The 23,810-nt window shown below is 38.1% G+C and overlaps 2 protein-coding genes across 2 annotated transcripts; one reads left to right on the forward strand and one right to left on the reverse strand.

Annotated features, from left to right (window-relative positions):
* Positions 1 to 3,758: 3,758 nt before the first annotated feature.
* LOC130995727 (mitochondrial outer membrane protein porin of 36 kDa-like) lies at positions 3,759 to 7,038 on the reverse strand. Its single transcript, XM_057921127.1, has 6 exons — positions 6,700 to 7,038; positions 6,490 to 6,557; positions 5,801 to 5,911; positions 4,998 to 5,084; positions 4,645 to 4,853; positions 3,759 to 4,396 (listed from the first exon to the last, which is right to left on the reverse strand). Exons 1-6 carry the CDS (start codon positions 6,893 to 6,895, stop codon positions 4,090 to 4,092), a joined length of 978 nt encoding a protein of 325 aa, XP_057777110.1. The 5' UTR covers positions 6,896 to 7,038; the 3' UTR covers positions 3,759 to 4,089.
* An 8,760-nt stretch (positions 7,039 to 15,798) lies between these two features.
* On the forward strand, positions 15,799 to 23,178 carry LOC130995728 (uncharacterized). Its single transcript, XM_057921128.1, has 2 exons — positions 15,799 to 15,862; positions 19,892 to 23,178. The coding sequence occupies exon 2, from the start codon at positions 20,537 to 20,539 to the stop codon at positions 21,191 to 21,193; it is 657 nt and encodes a 218-aa protein (XP_057777111.1). The 5' UTR covers positions 15,799 to 15,862; positions 19,892 to 20,536; the 3' UTR covers positions 21,194 to 23,178.
* The last annotated feature ends 632 nt before the right edge of the window (positions 23,179 to 23,810 follow it).

A 23,810-nucleotide genomic window follows, 5' to 3' on the forward strand; every position in this document is an offset into this window, starting at 1 on the left:
CCGGATGATCCATAAGTTGTATCTGAATCTTCAGAACTAAAGACTTCTTCTTGCTCGTATATACTCTCATCAGAGGATATATCTTCGAACCGATATACTGGCATCAGTTCTTGGTTATAGATGGCATCTTCGATATCAGGTGTGGATTCGAATCTCCTCATCCCTATTTTCTCGTTGTCGGGGCAGTTGGTAGAAATATGCCCCTTTGCACCGCACGTCCAGCAGTTGCAATCTTTGAAACTTTCATTTATTTTGGCTTGGGATTTGCTTTTGAGATGAAAACCGGCTCCTTGATGGTCCGCTCCGTTGGCCTGATTTGTAGGATCGGGCTTTTTGCTTGGACCACATAGTCCTGGGTCTCCAAGAACTCCTCCTTGATCTTTTTTCATAGGGTTGGTACCTATGTTTCTTTCTGCTCTTCCTTTGATACAGCAACTCGGCTCCAATCTCTGTTGGAAGATCAATGTTGTCGCACATCAATGGAGATCTTCTGTTGAGTCTTCTCAATTTCTTGAGATTTCTCTGGTCCGCTGTCTTCTGGCACCATTCGGACAGCTTCCTGTGGACATATGACATCCTTCTTGATGCACTATCAAGTGGATAATCTCCTGGTGACACGTACTCGTTGATGAGCATCTCCCTCCATGGACTCGGAAACTTTGTGAAAAAGAGATCCTTGGCGGTCTGATCATCAACTACCCCCATATGGACATATAGGGCGTACATGCGCAGAAATTCATCGAGAGATTTTGGCTCTAGCACCACCAATCTTAGATTGTAAAGTGTCTGTCGATACTTTTTGAGCTTATCTTCTGCTGATCCTTCGAAAAAACCCATTCCAAGGAAATGGATTTTAATATGATGGGTGGCCAATTCAAGGATTTCAAGAGCTGATGTTTTGGTGAACAACTCATTCTTCTCCTTTGTTGACGCTTTATCCCAGAATTGCTTTGCCATGCCGGCAAAACTTGCCTCGAAGATTTTAACAAATTCATCTTTGTCATATTCTATCGTGGCAATCACAATCTTCATTGCTGAAGCCCATTCATCAATGAGACCTTCCCAATCTTTGAAACTGGCTTCATCGAGGTTGAGAATCAATCCGTATGGATGCATTGGTTCAAGTGTGGCCTTTCCTACAGGAGTATCCCGCATCTGAGGCCGGTGTCGTCTGGTTCGTTGATAATGGCTCGAATCTTCTTGAGCCCCATCTCTTTTAGACGATTCTGCTTGTGAATGCTCCTCTTTGGGCACCTCTCCTCCTTGGTTCATCTTTAGATCAACCATTTTTAAGTTAGCAAATGTCTCTGCTAAATCTTGTAGATCTTCTAATCCGATTCGATCAAGGTTATTCATGATTTTTCCCTTTCACGATTCGGATTATGTCCTCCGGCTGCAACTCCTTGAGCGCTGCATTAAGTGGTAGTGGATACATCGGGTCTTTGGACCAAGCATTCCGAATTTTTCCGGAACATGGTTTCCGCCGTTCGATGTTCTCCACCCTTTTCAGAATATCACATAAGAGGTTTAGAGTTTCCTCTTGTCGGAGTGATATTTTGCTCATTTCTACCGGTAGATCATACAGGTTGATACCATAGTATTCCACCGTTCTTTGAATCTCCCGCAAGTTGACGTTGTCGGAAGAGTTTGGCTCGATCTTTTGGTAGCTTGGATAAGCTACTTCTGCCTTGTCCTTCTGTTCCATCAAATGTGTAATTGATGAAGGTTAGCTCTGGCTCGTTCATTTGCCGATTTGGACTCGGCAATCTCCAGTAGGGCATTAAGACATCCATGTATGTTCGTAATAATTTCACGAACAGTCTCTTCGTCCTCTGTAATGTGATTCGCTAGGAATCGCCAATACACTCGTAATTCACCCATTAGGTGACTGTTTTCTCTCTCCAAATTTTGGAGAGCAATCCTGTATAAAAGACATCTCGGACACTCGTCCGGATCCATACCAATTCAAATGGAGTCTCCTCCCACATAGGTTAATCATAAAATAAATTAAATATAATATAATTCCTCAATAAAAACCCGCTCTGATACCAATTTTGAAAGCGCAGATTAATGTATAAGATGAAGGATTAAGAGAGATATAGTATAAGGGTAGGAATGGTACTTCACTATGAAGTGGGTATTTTTCATAGATGTTTTATAAGGGTGGGTAGATTTGATAGATATATTATGGAAGTGGGTATTAAAAACCATTTGCCCTAACAAAAATTAGGAATGTACTTAAAAGGTTAAAATTGTGTGGACCACACCATTTATCTTTCAAAATTGAGTTTCTTAATCTTTGTGCCGAAAAGAATTGAGCTTATTGAGCTGGGACGGTGGGAGTAATTAGTATTGAGAGTGGTGAAAATATGAAAAGTAAGAATAAATGGGGCATTACTAATAAGGGTTAAATGTATGTAATATCACCAACTTTGATCAAAAATCAAATTTAGCACGAACTTAAAAAGTTCTAATTTACATGGGTAACTTTACTCCGTGTTCAATTTTAGCACCGTTTTTTATTTTTTCCAAATTTAAAAATTCAATTTTTACACTGATTTGTTCTCCGGTGGTCACTGACTTCCCTTCATCTCCGGCCGCCATGCCGCTGCTACGAGCCCGATGAAGATTGTTGCTCATAAGATAACATGCCTCCTACCCACCAATATAAAATCTCCAAGCTCCCTTCAAAGATCGTGGAAAATCTTCATCCTCCAAACATCAAAACCCCCGAAATCAACCCATCTCTCTTCATGTGTCTTTCGAAAAAGGTCCGCCCATTTCTGTCTAAATTCGCCGCCACCACAGCGGCTTTGAAATCCAGCGAGGCTGAATCTTGCCCAAATCTGCCGTCCCTCTGTTTCCTTTCCTTGTTGGAAATTCAAGTGTGTCCTTCTCCTAAAACCGAGCCCTAGCTCCTCCATCAAAGTTGTCGCCACCACAACTTTCGAATTTTCGATGGAAATCGGGAGAAAGAATCAAATGTGTGAGAGAGAAAGCTTGTAACAAAATGCAATGTCTTTCTAGGGGTTAAATTCAACACGGAGTAAAGTTCGTGCCAAAATTTGAATTTTGATCAAAGTTGGTGATATTACATGCATTTTAACCCTTTTGCTCGTCTGCCGGAAAATATTAAAGCAAAATTCGGCAAGGCACGTCAATGACACATAGGATCGGATTTGGGGAAAATAAAAATCGGTGCTAAAATTGAATAAGGAGTAAAGTTACTCATATAAATTGGAACATTTTAAGTTCGTGCTAAATTTGGACTTCGATCAAAATTGATGATATTACATGTATTTAATCCTATTAATAATGTGATAGTGTTCAAAATGAATAAAAAATTATTTAAGAGAACATCCTAAAAAAGAAAAATAGAAATTTATTTCGGTGTCGAATGGAGCATATGATAGTACTACAATTCAATTTGCGTTTCATCTTTTTTTTTTTTTTTTTGAGGCAGGCGTTTCAGTGTTCTCCTGTTTCCCTTTCTTGTCTTTTTAGTTGTGGGCCAGGGGCAAGAGGCTGAGAATTAATTAGATGACCTGAATAAACATCCATTCTGTTGTATCTGCATTTATAATCATTTTAGCAAGAATGGATAACATAGAAATATATGTGAGAAGTCACTAACATTGTATTTATATATGTGACTAAAATTAATTTATTTGTCAGACTCGCATTTTGAACACGCAAGAGTCGATAGCATGCTGGCAAAATTATCTTGGTTAGAGTAATTATTCAACACGACACGAATCTTTATCTCAACCTTATATTAAGGCATAATCTACACATCAGCATCTTTATCCTTGAATTAGGACATCCAACAAAATGGATGATACAAGAGAATCTCCCTTCACCTAATCCTGCATATAAGACTGGACTCCAATTGTCACGCCAAACTGTTGTCACTCCAGTAAGAATTATTTTTACAACCCAAAACCATATCCATACAGAAAATTCAGCCACTTTACAAGCTCAAAACTTGATAGAGAAAATGGGGCATTGCCCGAATCCTGTCTACCTTATTGCTTGCTTGGTTTCTTGAAAAATTTGCATTGGCACCCTTCTAATTCAAAACTTCAAGGATCATGGTTTTAGAGCTACGGCCAGTCCAATCTTCGCGCTTTTCTCTATAGCCCTTGTGTCCACTTCACCCGAAATGGTGATGAGAGATTTGGGGCGCCATTCATGCTGCATGAGAGCACTTGCTTTGCCATAGTTGTTCACTCGAGCTTTCACAGAGGTCAGAGGATCCAGCGCATGCTGTGTCCCGATAGTGAGTGTGTTCTCATTGGTCGTGAAGCTGTGAGTCAACTCAGCTCCAACGGCTGTGTTGGTCAATGGGCTCACTGTGTGGAAGTAGGAAGCTGTGATCGTTTCACCTTTATCGTTCCTGTGGAAAGATGCAGAGCCCAGTAAACCAAGAGTAAAAGATATATCAACCACAATTAAACCAGATTTTGCAATACTTTCCAGCAAACATGATATCAGTAATCCCTAGAATATCTAAGAGTAGCACTAAAATATGATAATATAAATATATTAGAGGCATCAGCAGACAAAGACGACAGAGATTTCATCCCGACTTGGACAAATTACATTCTTTTGTTTTACTTTTCTTTAAACTTAAAGTATACTCACAGCATCAAGGATGCGACTAGGTCAGTCGTGGTATAACTGATGCCAGCATTGTATTTCACAAAGTTCCCTGAGGCTGTGTCGAATGAGACATCAGTCCCAAAAGTAGCGTTGTTATTCCCAGCAACACCAGAGAAGTTGACAATGGGTTTAGCAGTCAGCCCAAGGCTAGTGCTAATGCCAGCATACTCATGCAAATATTGAAGTTCCACCTGTTAAGTTTTAACCCAATCATCAATGAGATAAGATTTAATCCGTTAGTCCAAAATTCACACAGCAATTGGACTCGACAATCAAAAGTTAGATATGAATACACTGTGATTGATTATGTAATGTAAGAACAGAAATATAATTACCTTGCCAGACTTTTGGTCAGGAGCAACAAAGCTAAAGATGGCCTTCACTCCAGGAGCAGGCTCATCAACAGTGATGGTTGTGTAAACCTAAATAAGCAGTTAATGTTATATTAAAAGATAGTTCACTTTAAAGTAAAAGGCTGATTTTATCATAGATATGAACACATCAGGGATCAGGATAAGCTCAACGGCAAAGGACATCAAGGAATCCATCTCTACAGGATACTTAAAGCAAATAGAGCAAAGGATACAGTAAAATCAGAGAACTATCTAGACAGATACATGATAGTCAATATGATTCAGAAAGCCACTGCTACTGTCAGTTTGTCCGAGAGAATCCAAATCGGGAGGAGGGAACATCAAACTAACTTCAAGGGCAGACGTCTTGCAGATCAGGAACTAATGCATTTTTCATTCAGAGGCAAATTCAAGAAACATCAGTAAAAACGATAAAGGGCAAAGGGATATAAAAAAGAATTAAATGTAACTCTCTGGACTAGAAGAAGTCAAACTCTTTGTTGAATGTAACTGAAGTTTTAATAAGAGTAAAAATTCTGTATTGGGAAGCTATCGCAAAATTCTTCTTTTGCGAACTCTAAAATACACCAAATTTGGATTGCATCAAGTTTGAAAATTAATGGAAGTAAAGTGAGGGAAATCTTTGCTCTTAGTTAACCGTGGTCATTTTGCAGCCATACTCAGACAACTCATTTCACATTTTTTCCATTATTGAATACAAGCATGCTAAGATTGTATATTACATAAGAAGTTACAAGTATTTGAAGGTTGAGTAAATTACTAACATTGGAGTGGGTATCCACTTTCACGTCAGTTGTGATGTTCTTGTTCTTCAGCTGGGTGTTAACATCAGCTAAAAACAGGTCGCCTTTTTTTGTCGCAGATGAAGTAATGGCCTGTAGAGCAATAACCACATTAACAACACAGCTAAACAAATCAAATATGCAAATGACCAGCTTATGTGATCATAACCATCAAAATGAGAATGTACATGAAACAAACTACAACTAAGGTGCTACTGTAGCATCAATATGCAGAATGTGAATTATTACTTTAACCAAAGCACAAATTTCCATGTTATCCTACACGTTACTGAATCGAAAAACCGACCCAGGCACCATCTAAACCCCAAAGACAGATCAATCACTGCACACATTAATGCAGAGGTACTGCATATATAATTGCATAATAATCCATTCCAATTTAGAAGAAAGCGTGCGAGAAACCCTAAGTAATAGAAAAAAGAGACACGAGACTGCACATTATTCAACCACTCAACTGAATACTCTACAAAAACGGAAGCTACTAAGCAAATTAAAAGTTTTCTTTTCTTCTAATTTCAAAGACGCAGGCATAAGAAATGCACAAATTTAAACAGCTCAATCTTCCCTCATTAGCAACCTTTGATTCTCTTGCAACAACGCATAATAAAGCATGAGTGATTCAATACAGAAAAACAAGTAGAAACACTAACCACGCCATTAGCAGTGTGAGTAGTGAGTGTAAACTTCTGGTCGCCCTGATAATCCTTGTAAAGAAGATCTAAAAAACACCCCCAAAAAAAAAAACCTTTGAAACACGCTAAGATTAAAAAAAAAAGATATGCTCAGAATATTCACAAGAAACGCAGAAATTAGCAGTGCCAAAAATACAAACACAAAAGCCCTAAAAAAACATTACTCGCCTCTGGCTTTCTTGCCAATGTCAGTGTAAAGGCCGGGACCCTTGACAAAAACCATTCTTTTCTCCTTTGCTTGTCGGAAGGTTTTGGAGAGAGAAAGAGAGGAATTTCTAGAGAGGGGAAACGGTGGTACTGTAATTTGCTTCGTTGGCTTAATGCATATCAAATATCGATATATGTTGTTTATTTTGACCCTCATTTATTGCTCCAAATTATCTGGACCGTCCATATCTAGTATTTGAAATTTCGGAACATTTTGGGCCGTTAATCTGACTTCTCTTTCGAGCTTGGACAAAAAGAAAGGAAATAGTGGGGAAAGTCCTCTCTTAACTTCACCTAACCTATAAATTGGAGTATTTGGATTGGATTACTTTTTTCTAATTCAAAAGATAAATAGTGCATGAAATTAATATAAATTTATAATGTATATTTACAATAATGGTATGCTGTTTTTTTTCTCTCAAAAATAGTATACTGTTCTTTTAAAACACATAAATATTAAAATAGTAAATAATTTTCCGAAGATACTCGTGAAAGAAGTCGACTAAAAAAAATTAATAACTCCTTACCCACAAAATTATCAAGAAATAGTTGTACAACGTAAATATTTAAGTCTAATCAAATTATAGCTATTTGGTACTCCCTCCGTCCCGCGAGCAATTTGTTTTCGACACGTGTGTTAAGGAGTTAGTATTTTGTGTATTAAGTGTGGTATGTGAAAAAATGAAAAGATGAATAAAAGAAAAAAAAAATGCTATATAAGGAAAATATTCAAATTTCACAGGATAATTTGAAAATGAATACTGCTCAAGTTTCGCGAGACAGAAAGAGTATTAGTATGTATCTATACCTTAATTAAATATTACTCCCTCCGTCCCCAAAATAAGTTTCTCTTTGGGGACGGCACGGGTTTTAAGAAAAAGTTGTAAAATGTATTGATAGTGGAGAAAAATATGTTATAATTAGTATTGGGAATAATGAAAAGGTGAAAAAGTGTTATAATTAGTATTGAGAGTGGTGAAAAGTGAAAAATAAGAATAAATAAAATATTATTAGTGGTGAAGTAGTTGTCCAAAAATGAAAAGAAAGAAAGAGAAAGTTATTTGGGGGACGTCCCAAAAAGGAAAAAGAGGAACTTATTTCAGGACGGAGGGAGTAATATTTTGTCTTTATCGACATTTCGAGGGTAAAAAAAGAATAAGGAAAAAAATAGTAGTAGTAATTAATTTTGCCCGAAAAATTCAAATCGGTCAGTAGCCAATCGTTACCAGTTACCAAAAAAAAATATTTTCATAACAAATAAATTTAAAAAATTGATATGGGCTAAGAATATTCTACAGATGTTGCAGAATGAAACGAACGGTAGAATATGCTTTTTAAATTCCTTAAGATGCTCTCTAGTTTGGGCCACAAAAACGGCTCAATTAGCGAACACTTTTGGGCTTAAATAGATGGGCTTTTCTATAGACCAACCTATAGCTATTTATATAATTTTGGCATTCTTTTCATTACAAATTCCTAATAAATTTGGATTAATATCACTTTATATCTTCACTTTTCACACTTTTTTTAATTTTATCACAACCTTTGATAGTCCCCAAGGGAACACCAAGCGGTGCGACCTCCTATATATGAACAGTGAGGTTTCGAATTCAAACCCACTGCTCCCCCTCCCCAATTCCCCCAAGTCAAAAAAAATCACAACCTTTAATATTGATCGATTTTATCACCATATTTTTAATGTGTATTAGTTCTTCCTCGAAACCACATAGAGATTTTTTAAATTCAAAATTGTCTAAGTGTTAGAAGCTCATTATATGAGTTTCTCAATCATATTTAAAATTTCATCGATCATCGGGTAATAAAGTACAGTAATTTATTTGGAAAGTTAAAGGACTGGAGATGTTCAATAACAATAATTGAAAACGTGAACCACACTCAACCCACATCTTTTAAGTATATTAAACAGTATTTTCGAATTAAACTAACGTCATTTGAATTTTTATATTTCTACGCCAACTAGAAATGATGTTTGTTTAAATTAATTCCATGCATATTTTCTATTGACAATGCAATTAGTCGTCTTTAAAATGAAATAAGTTTTTCTAAAGGGATATTGGGCTAGGGATGTAAATGGGGCGGGGAATTATTGTCATGGCCATCGAGAAAAGTGAAGAGATGAATGGAGAAATTTGGGCTCTCAATTGGAAATTGACAAAGAAAGAAGAAGAAAAAAAGAATCTACAAAATGAGAGATAGGAAATGAAGTTTGAAGCACATCTAGTGAAAGACATGTGTCGACCATCTGGATGTGGCCTCCATGGACACGTGTCACTCATCTACTTATTAGTTGCTTTTAATTAATTAAATATGAATTTAGTTATTTTTGTATGAGACCTACCTTGATGTATTTATGGCATCAACTACAATGAAAGAAAGAAGTTGAAAGTTCATCAAATTCTTTCTATTTTATTCGTCTGCTTTTCCTCCAATTTCTCTCTCCAAATTCTTCTTTCCTTTCTTACAATTTCAATACAAAAATAGGTAAACTTGGTGGGTTAATAACAATTGGTACCAGAGCCACCGATTCTCGGATGATGGCTGACAACGGACAATTCTTGGATCTACAAAATGCCCAAAGATGCTTCTATCATATTTTGCAAATTGAAGCAAACAAAAGGAAAGCTAAAGAACTCAAATTTTGGGAACATATCAATGGAATAGCTACTGAGTTACAAGAGCAATTGAATGGGATAAGTAGTAATTTCAATCATTTATCTAAAATCCTAGCATCTGTGCAACTTCAGCTACTTAATCCTAGTAAGGAAAGTCCCGAGGAAGATATGATTATGGGGGAGCCAAATCAAAGGGGTTTTGTGATAGAAAGTCCTAGCATAACACAATAGACCCTTAGGAATAGGGTGCAAGGTGAACATTATGGAACAAGAATTGTTAGTCCTTTACCAAGTTGGACTTTCCTAGATTCGATGGAACACAACCAAGGTTATGGATATTAAAGTGTCAGACAGCGATTTCTAACATACCTGAACATCAAATGGTGGCAATAAGCTCTATACACCTTGAAGAAAATGCGGCACAATGGTTCCAAAATCTGCATGTGAATAATATTGATATGAATTGGGAACAATTTGTGGGTCTAATATCTGCACGATTTGAGGTATTGAAAGAAGCCAAGCTTATTAAGGAATTTAACAAGTTGAGATTGATGGAGAATTATTCGGATTATGTAGAGAAATTTGAGGAACTTAAGGCTCGTATAATGCTGATGAACAAGTATTCAGAGGAATATTTCATAGCTATCTTTGTTAATGGGTTGGGGGATGAGCTGCAATCTTTTATTAGGATGTTCCATCCTACAACACTTGCCCAAACTATTGAAATGGGAAGGAATCAGTCGCAGGTCTTGAAAATTCTAGAAAGGAAGATGAAACAAAGCAATGAGTTTTCTGTCTCTTCTTCTGTCATCTTGAAAAGGCCTGAATCTGCTACCTCTGTATTTCGAGAAATTTCTTCTCAAACTACCAGCAACAACACCTCATTCAAGCTTCTTTCATCAACTGTGATGGCTGCAAGGAGGGAAGATGAGTTTGATATGAATGAAAGATATAAAATTCTTGGTGTTATTCTAGATAATGAAGGCACTTCTACTAAGGGACCAATTGGTGGGCTGGGAAAACATCAACCTGTTGGCTTCAAAAGAGTAATGCAAAATCATAAAATACCATGTTTACTTGGGACGTTATTTGTTGAGAGGTGCACGTGGAGTTGGGATGGTGATTGGATGAAATTTGACAACCCAATTGAGATAAACAAGGTACTACCCACAAACACTCCAATTGGATATGGGAAGAAGAAACAAGTTGTCATAAATAACAGACAATGTGAAGTCATCTTTCGCCATGCTTATTATCAACTCTTGCTTAGGAATTTCCCTTCTCCAGTGGTGGGAATATATGGGGTTAAAGTGAAGGAGAAACCACCTGAGAGCAATCATCGGCTGGAAAAAACACTGCATGAATTTCAGTTTATACTTGATGAGATTAAGGGGTTGCTTCTAGGAAGCGAAACTCAACACCATGGTTATATGTTTATCTTAAAAATTATGATGTGATGTTTATTGAGACTGCTACTACTACAGAAGACGCATCCTAACTCATGCGGTAGTTGCTTAGGGATACACGGTCCATATGTCAAAGATGAGAAGTCTGCCGATTGGAAGAATCAAGATAAAGATGTTACCTCTTGGGTTCAAGAAGATGAAAACTGCAGCCAACAAAAAAATGAAGCACATGACTACTCTCCACTTACATGTTCTCTATATGTATATCTACCTACTAATCAAACTGAAGCCCAAGGTCTTATTTTACAAAGGCAAAACTAAATGCACAGTCACGAGAGAAACTCACATCATGCTCAAATTGAAATGAAAAACTGTGCAAATCAAAACAACGAAGGAAAAAAATTTACAGTGAGCAAAAAATTTGCATACAGATTCGAGTTACTAGAGAGCTTGATAATCCACCTATTCATCCCTTTCGCCTTGCTCAAGAATACCATTATCCCAACAGTTGAATTGACAAAAAATCTCCCACTGGTGGTGTTGAGAAAACTAGTAGATGAGCAAATGGGTGAACTCATTTATCATATTCTAATTTATTGGGTGAGTTCTAATTCATGGCCTGCAGTTGAAATTTTTTTAGGCATAGTTACAATGAACCATACACGGTAATGAATGAAGTAGAGAGTGCTACTTACTGTTTCCAGCTATGTACATGGTTCAAGATCCACCTCGTATTTCCTGACTCTCTACTTAAGAAGATTATTTCGGATGCTGTTACTCTGTTGCCATTACTACAAGTGGTTGATCAAGATGAAAATTTTTGAACCAACACATTATTGGTGCTAACCAAAAGGGAAGTGGTGCAAAAAAGAGAACAAATTCGTCAATTTTTGGTTGCTTGGGATGGGTCTATTTCCATGGCTACTACTTGGGCATATAACATTTTTCTGCAAATGAAGTTTTCGAAGCTTGATCCTTGGGGACAAGGATCTCAATTGGGGGAGAGGGGGAGTATTGTCATGGCTATCGAGAAAAGTGAAGAGATGAATGGAGAAATTTGGGCTCTCAATTGGAAATTGACAAAGAAAGAAGAAGAGAAAAAGGATCTGCAAAATGGGAGATGGGAAATGAAGTTTGAAGCATATCTAGTGAAAGACACGTGTCGACCATCTGGATGTGGCCTCCATGGACACGTGTCACTCGTCTACTTATTAGTTGCTTTTAATTAATTAAATATGAATTTAGTTATTTTTGTATGAGACCTACCTTGATGTATTTAGGGCATCAACCACAATGAAAGAAAGAAGTTGGAAGTTCATCAAATTCTCTCTCTTTTATTCGTCTGCTTCTCCCCCAATTTCTCTCTCCAAATTCTTATTTTCTTTCTTACAATTTCAATACAAAAATAGGTAAACTCGGTGGGTTCATAACAATTATTCAACTGGGCAACCGTCAGATACATGTCAATTTCTTTTAATATACGTATATTTTATTGCTAAAAACAAAAAACTAACTATAAAAAATTAATATTTAAATAACAAACATATTGATTGATCACAATAAAAATAAAATTCACGAAAAAAATTAAATAAATAATACTTACTCCATTCATGAAAGAACTTGAAACTTTTCTTTTTTGGGACGTCCACAAAAGAATTTTCTATCTATTTTTAAGTATACCCCACCATTTATAAACATCTCATTTAACCTTATTTTTTACATTTTCACCTCTCCCAATATTAATTAAAACACATTTTCATCATCCTAAATACACTCAACAACTTTTTCTCCATTATCAATATACTTAACAACATTTTTTTAAAGGGGTAATTGCCTGTAAATCCATAACGTTTTTTCGAAATTGATTTGCTCTCAATTTGAAAAATCGACTTCTAAATTCATAATTTTTTTGTTTTTATCTCAAATTTATCCGGTGATCGGTCAACTGCCTATGTGAATGTCGAAAATGACACAGTGGCACTGGAAATTACACAGTGGAACCAAATGACACTTGGACCTTTTTTTTTTTTACATGTGGAATAAAAAAAATACAAACCCCCCCCCATCTTCTTCCCCCTTTCCCCCTCCTCCCTCCCAAACCCTAATTCTCCTCCCCTAACCCACCGCCGCCACCACCGCAGTCGTTCCTCCTCCAACGAGCATTCAACGATCGTTACCCCATTTGCTCATCTCTTCACCCTTTTTCTCTTCAGGTTATACTCTTCAAACTGAGCTCTAGCTCCCTTTTGGAATTGCTGCTGCCGCGGCTCTTCTCCGGCAAGGTAGATCGTTGGGCCTTAATTCTCGGTGATTCGTCATCGCCTAGATTCGCAGCGCCGCTGTAAGCTCCGAAATCGACAAGGACTCACCGTCCTAACGCCGCTCGTTCATTCTATTCAAGGTTCGGGCCTCGCCCTCTGTTCTGTTCGAATTTGGCTGCCCCTCGTCCTGAAATCCAACGGATCTGGGTAGATCTGTGGCGACTTCCAACCGGCACTGAGCCCATCTCCCTCTACCTTCAACCGTCTTCTAACGCGACGATACCTTCACCCACCATTTGTCGCTGCCTTCGTTGTTAAGCCTTAGATTCGTCGCCTTGATTTCAGGTCTACGCGGGTGGGGGAAGGGCTGACGGGGGAGGGTCTGCGGCTATGGGAGAAATGGCAGCATGGGGTGGGGGAAGAGAAAGGTACCAGCGAAGGTGGAGGAAGGGGGAGGCCCGACGCGGGTCTGGGAGGGGAGGGGAAAGTGGCGGCACCGAGGTGGAGGAAGGGGAATGGTCCAACGGAGGTGCGGATAGGGGATGTGGAAAGCGGTGGAGGGTGGGGGAAGAGGATGGGGCGACAGAGGGCGGCGGTTGGAAGATCCACCCAAATCCCCCTCTTGTATAACCGCCGGAATCCCCTGCCTCGGCCGAACAGTAGCAGTGAGCCGCCGAAATCTTTGAACGCCGCTCGTCTATTTTATTCAAGGATCGGGCCCTAGCCCCCTATTCTGTTCGACCGCTCCTCTTCCTGAAATCTGGCGGATCTGTAGCGATTTCCAACCGGCGCTGAGCCCATCTCCCTCTACCTTCAACCGCCTCCTGACGCGATGATACCTTCAACCACCGTTTTTCGCCGCCTTTGTTGTTGAGCCTTAGATTCGCCGCCTTTATTTTGGGTCTGCGCATGTAGAGGAAGGGCTGACGAGGGAGGGTCTACGACTGTGGGGGAAGTGGCGGCGTAGGGTGGAGGAAGAGAAAGGTACCGGCGGATGTAGGGGATGGGGGAGGGCCGACGTGGGTCTAGGGAGGGGAGGAGAAAGTGGCGGCGGAGGGTGGGGAAAGGGGAGGGGGCGGCGATTAGAAGATCCATCCCAATCCGCCTCTTGTATAGCCGCCGGAATCCCCTGCCTCGACCGAACAGTAGCAGTGAGCCGCCGGAATCCTCGCTCACAGACGTCGGCGGCAGGTAATTACCCCTTTTTAAAAAACATGCGTCACTGTGTGCGCGTGTTGGCCTAGTAGTAGGAGGTTAATGCCCAAGACCTGAGATCCTGGGTTCGAGTCCTCTGTCGCGCGGTCTTTGAATTTATTTATTTACTGATGTAATTTATCAAAAAATAAAATAAAATAATGAAACTCAATATTTGGCCACACCTATCTAAAAAACACAATTTTTGGCTATTTTTACGTTTTAGGACTGTTTTGCCCTTAATTAGGGTGGACTGGATTCGGGTTTGCGCGCCAGTTTGGTACACTTGATATTATTTGGGCCAAAAGTACAAAGAGAAAGCAAAAAAATAAAAGTATAAATTGGTACTTTTGCCACAAATGACAATATTAGTGCCGAAAGTACGTACCAACATAAATAATAATAAAAAAAACAAGTAAATTGGTAATTTTGGCACAAATGGTAATATTAGTGTCAAAAGTATCATTCGATGATTAAATCCTAAATGAATAATGTAAACCCTAAATGGGGAATGTAAATCCTGAATGGAGAATCTAAACCTTAAATGAAGAATCTAAACCTTACGGGAAAGTGTTCAAAATGACCATATGACTGCACTCATCTATATAAGGTAAGTGATGTGTGTGATTTAGTTGTCTAGATTCGAGTTATTTATCGTGTGATTTTATTTGATATTACCCAAGTCGTTGGTGTTTTGGCGCAGGAATTGCGTAGATGGAGAATGAAGATGGCAGATGTCGGGAGATGATGAAAGTCGAGAATTTTGATGAAGTTGGCATGATTTTGAAGAGATAATTAGAGCTGACCTTGGAGTTATTTATTTTATATTTAATGAAGCCTTAAACTCTTGTTTTATTAATTTTTTAGGCCTTATTTTGATTAGGGGCCGAAGCCCAATTGTGGGGTGATTAGGCGGCCTTATTAAGGGATTCTTAATTCCCTAAATTTGATCACACCACCCAGCCGCCACTTTTTAGTATAATTAGGGGATTAGGTTGACTTTTGAAAACAACTTTTCCACCTTTTGATTCTCTTTCAATTTTAAGCACTACACGTTGATTAGCTTAGGATTTACTTTTGTTTATTTTTGCTTATTATTCTTGAGAGTTGGCGGCTGGAACTATTACTTTGCTACAAACAATTTCTTTGGTTAATTCGAGTGTGGTGATTTCGTTTATTTCAATTCTAATTTATTTTTCTTGTTTAATGTTTGCTTTAATTTATTTGATTGTTCTTCGTTTAATTATGAGTAGCTAATTTCTTAATTCGTCGAGAATAATGAAGTATTGATTTAATAACCTGTGAGACCTAATTGAGCCTATAATTGATTCCTGTTGATTTTGATTTGTTCCTTGTGTTTAAAGATAGTTCTGATTTAATTTAAGTCTGATCAACTTTGATTAAATTGGATTACAGTCAATTGGTTCCCCCAATCCGTAATTGTTGGAATAGGGCTGATTAGTGATAAAGCTACCATGTTCGTAGTAGGAATAAATTGGTGGATGAATTATTACTAGCGTATCTAGGATAATTTATCTAAACTGGGTTCCTTCCTCTTAATGCTATTAGAATATTAAATCTAGGTCTGGCGTCTCCAGCTAGGTTATATTTTAATAAGAGAAATAAGCAGGTCTGGCGTCTCCAGCTGTTTATCGACACAGTAAGTAGGAATTGGGTTACGTCCGTTGCGTTTCACGGTATCCTATAACTGGTTGGTTGATAGGGATTAATTAATCTTTGCGTCGATGATCAGAGTCATTAAATTAATATAGATTTATTCGAGCCGAGTTACCTTTTCTTTGATTATTTTCTAGTGTTATTTTATTTGATTTAATTTGCTTTCTTAGTTAATTAATATTTCTCTCAATTTAAGGCGTGGTGGCTACACCAAAAATTAGATCTTTAGGAAATTGATTGCAATTACCCGTTCCCTGTGGTTCGACCCTGCTTGCTACTAACTATATTAATTCTTAGCTATTGCAGGAATTATTTGGTGGAAAACGACGTCCACCAAATTGGCGCCGTTGCCGGGGAACGGTGTTAATTAATTTCTTTTTCCTATTGATTCTATTTTATTTTATTTTTTATGTTGTTTTTTAGCAGGATTAAAAAAAAAAAAAAAACTCCAGGTTAAGGAAAGGAAGCTGCAAGGTCTGTTGGATTCGGAGATTGCTCTGTCTGCCCGGACGGAACTTTTTTTCAGGGCTGATCTCAGTGCCTCTACTGTTGAAGAGGATCTGTTTGCCCAAACGGATCCTGACTCAGAGGCAGAAACAGAAATCGAAGAGGATCCTGAATCAATTTTCATGACTGTGATTGATCCTTTGGTTGATGATCTTGTTGAGAATTTCAGGGAAGAGGAGCTCGATCAAGTTATTTTCAGTGTGATGAATGATGAGGATGCCAAAACAGAGGAGAATGATGCTATTCGAGAGATTATCATGCAGCTGTACTCCACGGACGAAATTCCAATTCGGCACCTATCGAGCAGGATGCCCAAATCGACCAGCTCAGAACCGATTATGCCAGCTGTTGTGAAGCCATCGAAGGTAGACTTGAAAGAGGTAGGGTTTGGGTGTCATTTTGAAGATTCTGGAGAATTTGGGGTCAAATTGGACACTATGCTAAGTGTGGTGGAGTCAACTGCAATTCTGGGATTTGATGGAGGATTTGACCTAGTCAAAATTTCCCCCATCGTTTCCCTCTCAATTCCACCTCCTTCAAAACCCACTTCAGCCATCTCCACTCGTATATCTCCGCCTGAAACACCACCGCCGCCGCGACCCACTCCAGAACCGCCGCCACAGCCACACACCTCCAGCCTCCATCTCCAACCCGGACCCGCCGCTGCTCTCCAATTCCACAATCCAACACCTCCCTGTTCCCGCCATCATATCTTTTCGTTTGCCTCTGGAAATCATCACCGCCAGCCTCCATTACCGCCCTCCATCTCCACTGGCATCTCTCCGCCTGAAACGTCGCCGCCGTCGCGACCCCCTCCAGAACCGCCGCCCTTCGCCCTCTACCGGCATCTCCACAAGACAACGAGAGCACGGTGATACCCTTCCCTCTTGTTCGTTTTTGTTTATTTGTTTTTTTTTTCCTTGTCTTGTTTAGTGTTTGTGTTTGTTGGTTTGTTTTTTTTCTTCTTGTGTGTTCTCCTTTTTTATGCTTTTTCTTGTTTGCTTGAGGGCAAGCAACGTCTAAGTGTGAGGAGGGGGATATGTTTTTATTTTTGCGTGTGTATGTTAAGTCATTGTGTTGTCTTGCATGTTAGTCAAGTGAGTGTTGGTTTGTTAGTTTTGTGTATGCATGCTGCCAAGTTGCACTTTGTGATGAAGTAGATGACTTGATACTTTTGGAATTGAAGAATTGCGATTTTATAGATGAATCTTTATTAGATGAAAATTGGGATGACAAAGAAAGGCAATAAGTGAGTAAAAACCACACATAAGTGAGATTTGAGCTTAATAGAGTATAGCACTCTCTACTATATTCCTTTTTGAGTGCTTTGATGTTCATGAGGTCGTGATATTAAGTGTGTCATATGTGACAAATGATAGAAGGCACTAGGGAAGCCTATTTTGGCCTGCGTTTCATTGCCTACCCATGCATTAACCCCTAGTGAGCCATTTTTGAAGCCTTAACAATTTTTGTTCTTATTAGTCACTAAATAATTAGCCAAGGCCTGTTTTGGACTCTCTCTTTGGCCCAGTGATGCATGTCTAATTCTGAACTTCATTCCATTAATTACTAGAGAAGTTAAGCTGTGGTTGCATGTGTCGTTTGCCCAAACTGCTGTCATGTGCTAGATGATAAGGGTCTATGATCCGTTTGGCCAAACAGTGGCAGTGAATTTAGATTGACTTTGGGAGACGATTTGTGGGGATATTATGGAAATAATTGTTGCATGTTGAGGAGTGATATAGAAAAAAAATCAGAAGGGTGCTGCTGTATAAAAAGAAAGGAAAAAAACAAGAAAAAAAATTAAAAAAAAAGAAAAAAAAGAAAAAGAAAAGAAAAGAGAAAAAAGATGTTGCACCAGTTTGAGTTGAGCATGTAGTATCATTATTATTATTGTAGTTTTCCCCTAAGTTTGGTTGCTTTCTTTCTCTATGAACTTGAAATTGTGGATGATAGTTTGGATTAGATGTGCACACTTTGATTTTCATTGCTTGAGCCTAGGAACCCCTTTAGATCCTTCCAATCTTATGAATGGTCCCTAGCCCCATTACGCCAAATGAACAAAGTCCTTTTTGAGTCACTATTTGACCGCGACATATCATGACTGAGTGGATCTTTACTTGTATGTGTGAATGTCCTTAATTGCATTTTGAGCGAATGAGTGAAGTCGTGAGCTGTACTTGCTTTTGCCTGATTTTGACTAATTTGATGATAGAGGTGCATTCTTGAGATTCTAAATTTTTCATTTTGAAGGTTGAGAGTTAATTATGAATTACTTAGTTCATCTTGGCAGTATAAGTTACAAGCTAGCAGTTGGCATTTACTTGGCTGTTGTGTTTTCGTGTCTCACTTCTTATCTTCCATATTTCTTTTTTCTTTTCGTGTGTTTGTGTATTGAGTCTGGGGAAAGGTCATGTCTAGATAATTATTTTGTACGATTGAGTCTTTTCTTCATTTCATACTTGAGGGCAAGTATGATTCAAGTGTGAGGAGATTTGATGTGTGTGATTTAGTTGTCTAGATTTATGTTATTTATCGTGTGATTTTATATGATATTACACAAGTTCATTGGCATTTTGGCGCAGGAATTGCATGGATGGAGAAGTAGAAGCTCGTGGATGGAGAAAGATGGTGAAAGTCGAAATTTTAATGGAATTTGGCGTTGACAAAGGAGATTATTAGAGATTGGGCTTGGAGTTATTTGTTCAAAATTTAATTATGTCTAAAACTCATGTTTTTAATTACTTTGGGTTTTTGTTTTGATTAAGGCCGAAAGCCCATGTTGGGCAATGGGGCGGCACTTTAGGGATTAATCCCTTAGCCTTTTATTCCCCACCTAGCCGCCACATTAGGATTATTAGATTAGGTTTGTTTTGTTTTAGTATTAGTATATAATAGGGGCAGCCGCATGCTTTAGGGATAGTTAGTTTTATTTTCGTCTTGCAGTACACATTTGATTAGATTAGGAATTACTTTGGTTGTTTCTTCCTTTTGATTTGGAGTTGGCATATTCGAATTCTTCCATATTCAAACAAGTGGTGATTGGTTTGGTTATTTTAATTCTTGGTTTAAGTTGTTATTTTCGAATTTATTTATTTTATATTTACTTTTAATTGTTTGATTGTTTTTAGTTTAAGTATGAGTAGCTAATTTTTAATTCGGCGAGAATAATGAAGTATTGATTTAATAATCTGTGAGACCTAATTGTTCATATAATTGATTTCTGTTGATTTTGATTTGTTCCTTGTGTTTAAAGATAGTTCTGATTTAATTTAAGCCTGATCAACTTAGGTTGAATTGGATTACAGTCAATTGGTTCCCCCAATCCGTAATTGTTGGAATAGGGCTGATTAGTGATAAAGCTACCATGTTCGTAGTAGGAATAAATTGGTGAATTAATTATTACTAGCGTATCTAGGATAATTGGTCTAAATTGGGTTCCTTCCTCTTAATGCTATTAGAATATTAAATCTAGGTCTGGCGTCTCCAGCTAGGTTATATTTTAATAAGAGAAATAAGCAGGTCTGGCGTCTCCAGCTGTTTATCGACACAGTAAGTAGGAATTGGGGTACGTCCGTTGCGTTTCACGGTATCCTATAACTGGTTGGTTGATAGGGATTAATTAATCATTGCGTCAATGATCAGAGTCATTAAATTAATATGGATTTATTCGAGCCGAATTACTTTTCTTTGATTATTTTCTAGTGTTATTTTATTTGATTTAATTTGCTTTCTTAGTTAATTAATATTTCTCTCAATTTAAGGCGTGGTGGCTACACCAATTTTAGATCTTTAGGAAATTGATTGCAATTACCCGTTCTCTGTGGTTCGACCCTGCTTACTACTAACTATATTAATTCTTAGCTATTGCAGGAATTATTTGGTGGGATACGACGTCCACCAAATTGGCGCCGTTGCCGGGGAACGGTGTTAATTATTTTCTTTTTCCTATTGATTTATTTTCATTGTTTTTATTTTATTTTTCTGTTGTTTTTTTTAGCAAGATTTTTTTTTAAAAAAAAAGAAAAAAAGTCCAGGTTGAGAAAAGAGTCTAAGGCAAGGAAGCAGCAAAAATTGTCAGAATCGAAAATTGTTCCGTTTGCCCAAACAGAACCGTGTCATGGTTGAACCCAGTGCTTCTACTGCGGAAGATGATCTGTTTGCCCAAACGGATCCTGATTCAGAGGCAGAAACAAAAACCGAAGAAGATCCTAAATCTATTTTTATGACTGTGATTGATCCTTTGATTGATGATTTTGTTGCGAATTTCAGGGAAGAGGAGCTCGAGCAAGTTATTTTTAGTGTGCTGAATGACGAGGATGCCAAAACAGAGGAGAATGACGCTATTCGAGAGATTATCATACAGTTGTACTCCATTGACGAAATTCCAATTCGGCACCTATCGAGCAGGATGCCCAAATCTACCAGCTCAGAACCGACTGTTGTGAAGCCATTGGAGCTAGACTTGAAAGAGGTAGGGTTTGGATGTCATTTTGAAGATTCTGGAGAATTTGGGGTCAAATTGGACACTATGTTAAGTGTGGTGGAGTTAACTGCAATTCTGGAAATTGATGGAGGTTTTGACCTACTCCAAATTCCCGCCATTGTTTCCCTCTCAATTACACCTCCTCCAAAACCCACTCCAGCCATCTCCACTCGCATGTCTCCGCCTGAAACACCACTGCCGCCGCGACCCCCTCCAGAACCGCCGCCTTCCGCCTTCTGTCGGCATCTCCACAAAGCAGCGTGCACGGTGATGTCCTTCCCTTGTGTTTGATTTTTCTTCTTGTTTCTCTTTGTTTTGTTTTTTGTCTTGTGTTTTTGTTAGTTTTTTGTGTGCTTCCATTTTTTATGCTTTTTCTTGTTTGCTTGAGGGCAAGCAACGTCTAAGTGTGAGGAGGGGGATATGTCTTTGTTTTTGTGTGTCTATGTTGAGTTGTTGTTTTTCTTGCATGTTAGCCAAATGAGTGTTAGTTTGTTAGTTTTGTGTACGCATGCTGCCAAGTTGCACTTTGTGATGAAGTAGATGACTTGATATTTTTGGAATCGAAGAATTGTGATTTTATGGATGAATCTTTATTAGATGAAAATTGGGATGACGAAGAAAGGTAATAAGTGAGTAAAAACCACACATAAGTGAGATTTGAGCTTAATAGAGTAGAGCACTCTCTACTATATTTCTTCTTTGAGTGATTTGATATTCATGAGGTCGTGATATTAAGTGAGTCATATGTGACAAATGATAGAAGGCACTAGGAAAGCCCTTTTGGCCTGCGTTTCATTGCCTACCCATACATTAACCCCTAGTGAGCCATTTTTGAAGCCTTGACCATTTTTGTTCTTACTAGTCACTAAATATTTAGCCAAGGCCTGTTTTGGACTCTCTCTCTTTGGCCCAGTGATACATGTCTAATTTTGAACTTCATTCCATTAATTACTAGAGAAAGTTAAGCTGTGGTTGCATGTGCCGTTTGCCCAAACTGTTGTCTTGTGCTAGATGATAAGGGTCTGTGATCCGTTTGGCCAGACAGTGGCAGTGAATTCAGATTGGATTTGGGAAACGATTTGTGGGGATATTTTGTAGATGATGATTGCATGTTGATTGGAGATCTAAAAAAAAAGGGTGCTGCTGAAAAAAAAAAGAGAAAAAAAGAAAGAAAAAAAAGAAAATAAAATAAAAGAGAAAAAAGATGTTGCACCAGTTTGAGTTGAGCATGTAGTATCATTGTTATTGTTGGAGTTTTTCCCCTAAGTTGGTTGCTTTCTTTCTCTATGAACTTGAAATTGTGGATGATGATTTGGATTAGATGTGCACACTTTGATTTTCATTGCTTGAGCCTAGGAACCCCTTTAGATCCTTCCAATCTTATGAATGGTCCCTAGCCCCATTACGCCAAATGAACAAAGTCCTTTTTGAGTCACTATTTGACCGCGACATATCATGACTGAGTGGATTTTTTTCTTGTATGTGTGAATGTCCTTAATTGCAATTTGAGCGAATGAGTGAAGTCGTGAGCTGTACTTGCTATTGCCTGATTTTGACTAATTTGATAATAGAGATGTGTACTTGAGATTCTAATTTTTCATTTTGAAGGTTGAGAGTTATTTATGAATTACTTGGTTCATCTTGGCAGTATAAGTTACAAACTAGCAATTGGCATTTACTTGGCTGTTGTGTTTTCGTGTCTCGCTTCTTATCTTCCATCTTTCTTTTTCCTTTTCGTGTGTTTGTGTGTTGAGTCGGGGGAAGATTGTGTCTGGATAATTATTTTGTACTATTGAGTCTTTTCTTCACTTCATACTTGAGGGCAAGTATGATTCAAGTGTGAGGAGATTTGATGTGTGTGATTTAGTTGTCTAGATTCGAGTTATTTATCGTGTGATTTTATTTGATATTACCCATGTCGTTGGTGTTTTGGCGCAGGAATTGCGTAGATGGAGAATGAAGATGGCAGATGTCGGGAGATGATGAAAGTCGAGAATTTTGATGAAGTTGGCATGATTTTGAAGAGATAATTAGAGCTGGCCTTGGAGTTATTTATTTTATATTTAATGAAGCCTTAAACTCTTGTTTTATTAATTTTTTAGGCCTTATTTTGATTAGGGGCCGAAGCCCAATTGTGGGGTGATTAGGCGGCCTTATTAAGGGATTCTTAATTCCCTAAATTTGATCACACCACCCAGCCGCCACTTTTTAGTATAATTAGGGGATTAGGTTGACTTTTGAAAACAACTTTTCCACCTTTTGATTCTCTTTCAATTTTAAGCACTACACATTGATTAGCTTAGGATTTATTTTGTTTATTTTTGCTTATTATTCTTGGGAGTTGGTGGCTGGAACTATTACTTTGCTACAGACAATTTCTTTGGTTAATTCGAGTGTGGTGATTTCGTTTATTTCAATTCTAATTTATTTTTCTTGTTTAATGTTTGCTTTAATTTATTTGATTGTTCTTCGTTTAATTATGAGTAGCTAATTTCTTAATTCGTCGAGAATAATGAAGTATTGATTTAATAACCTGTGAGACCTAATTGAGCATATAATTGATTCCTGTTGATTTTGATTTGTTCCTTGTGTTTAAAGATAGTTCTGATTTAATTTAAGCCTGATCAACTTTGATTAAATTGGATTACAGTCAATTGGTTCCCCCAATCCGTAATTGTTGGAATAGGGCTGATTAGTGATAAAGCTACCATGTTCGTAGTAGGAATAAATTGGTGGATGAATTATTACTAGCGTATCTAGGATAATTTATCTAAACTGGGTTCCTTCCTCTTAATGCTATTAGAATATTAAATCTAGGTCTGGCGTCTCCAGCTGTTTATCGACACAGTAAGTAGGAATTGGGGTACGTCCGTTGCGTTTCACGGTATCCTATAACTGGTTGGTTGAT

Source organism: Salvia miltiorrhiza, chromosome 7, assembly GCF_028751815.1.
Source record: "Salvia miltiorrhiza cultivar Shanhuang (shh) chromosome 7, IMPLAD_Smil_shh, whole genome shotgun sequence".
NCBI lineage: Eukaryota > Viridiplantae > Streptophyta > Magnoliopsida > Lamiales > Lamiaceae > Salvia > Salvia miltiorrhiza.

What these genes read in the sequence shown, in the direction of transcription:
- LOC130995727 (XM_057921127.1), bottom strand. Translation starts at nt 6,895, where the DNA reads ATGAGGGTCAAAATAAACAACATATATCGATATTTGATATGCATTAAG. An exon ending in CTCACACTGCTAATGGCGTG is followed by an intron (nt 5,912 to 6,489) that starts GTTAGTGTTTCT and finishes ATTGCTCTACAG; the next exon opens with GCCATTACTTCATCTGCGAC. An exon ending in CTAGTCGCATCCTTGATGCT is followed by an intron (nt 4,397 to 4,644) that starts GTGAGTATACTT and finishes ATCTTTCCACAG; the next exon opens with GAACGATAAAGGTGAAACGA.
- LOC130995728 (XM_057921128.1), top strand. Translation starts at nt 20,537, where the DNA reads ATGGTTGAACCCAGTGCTTCTACTGCGGAAGATGATCTGTTTGCCCAA.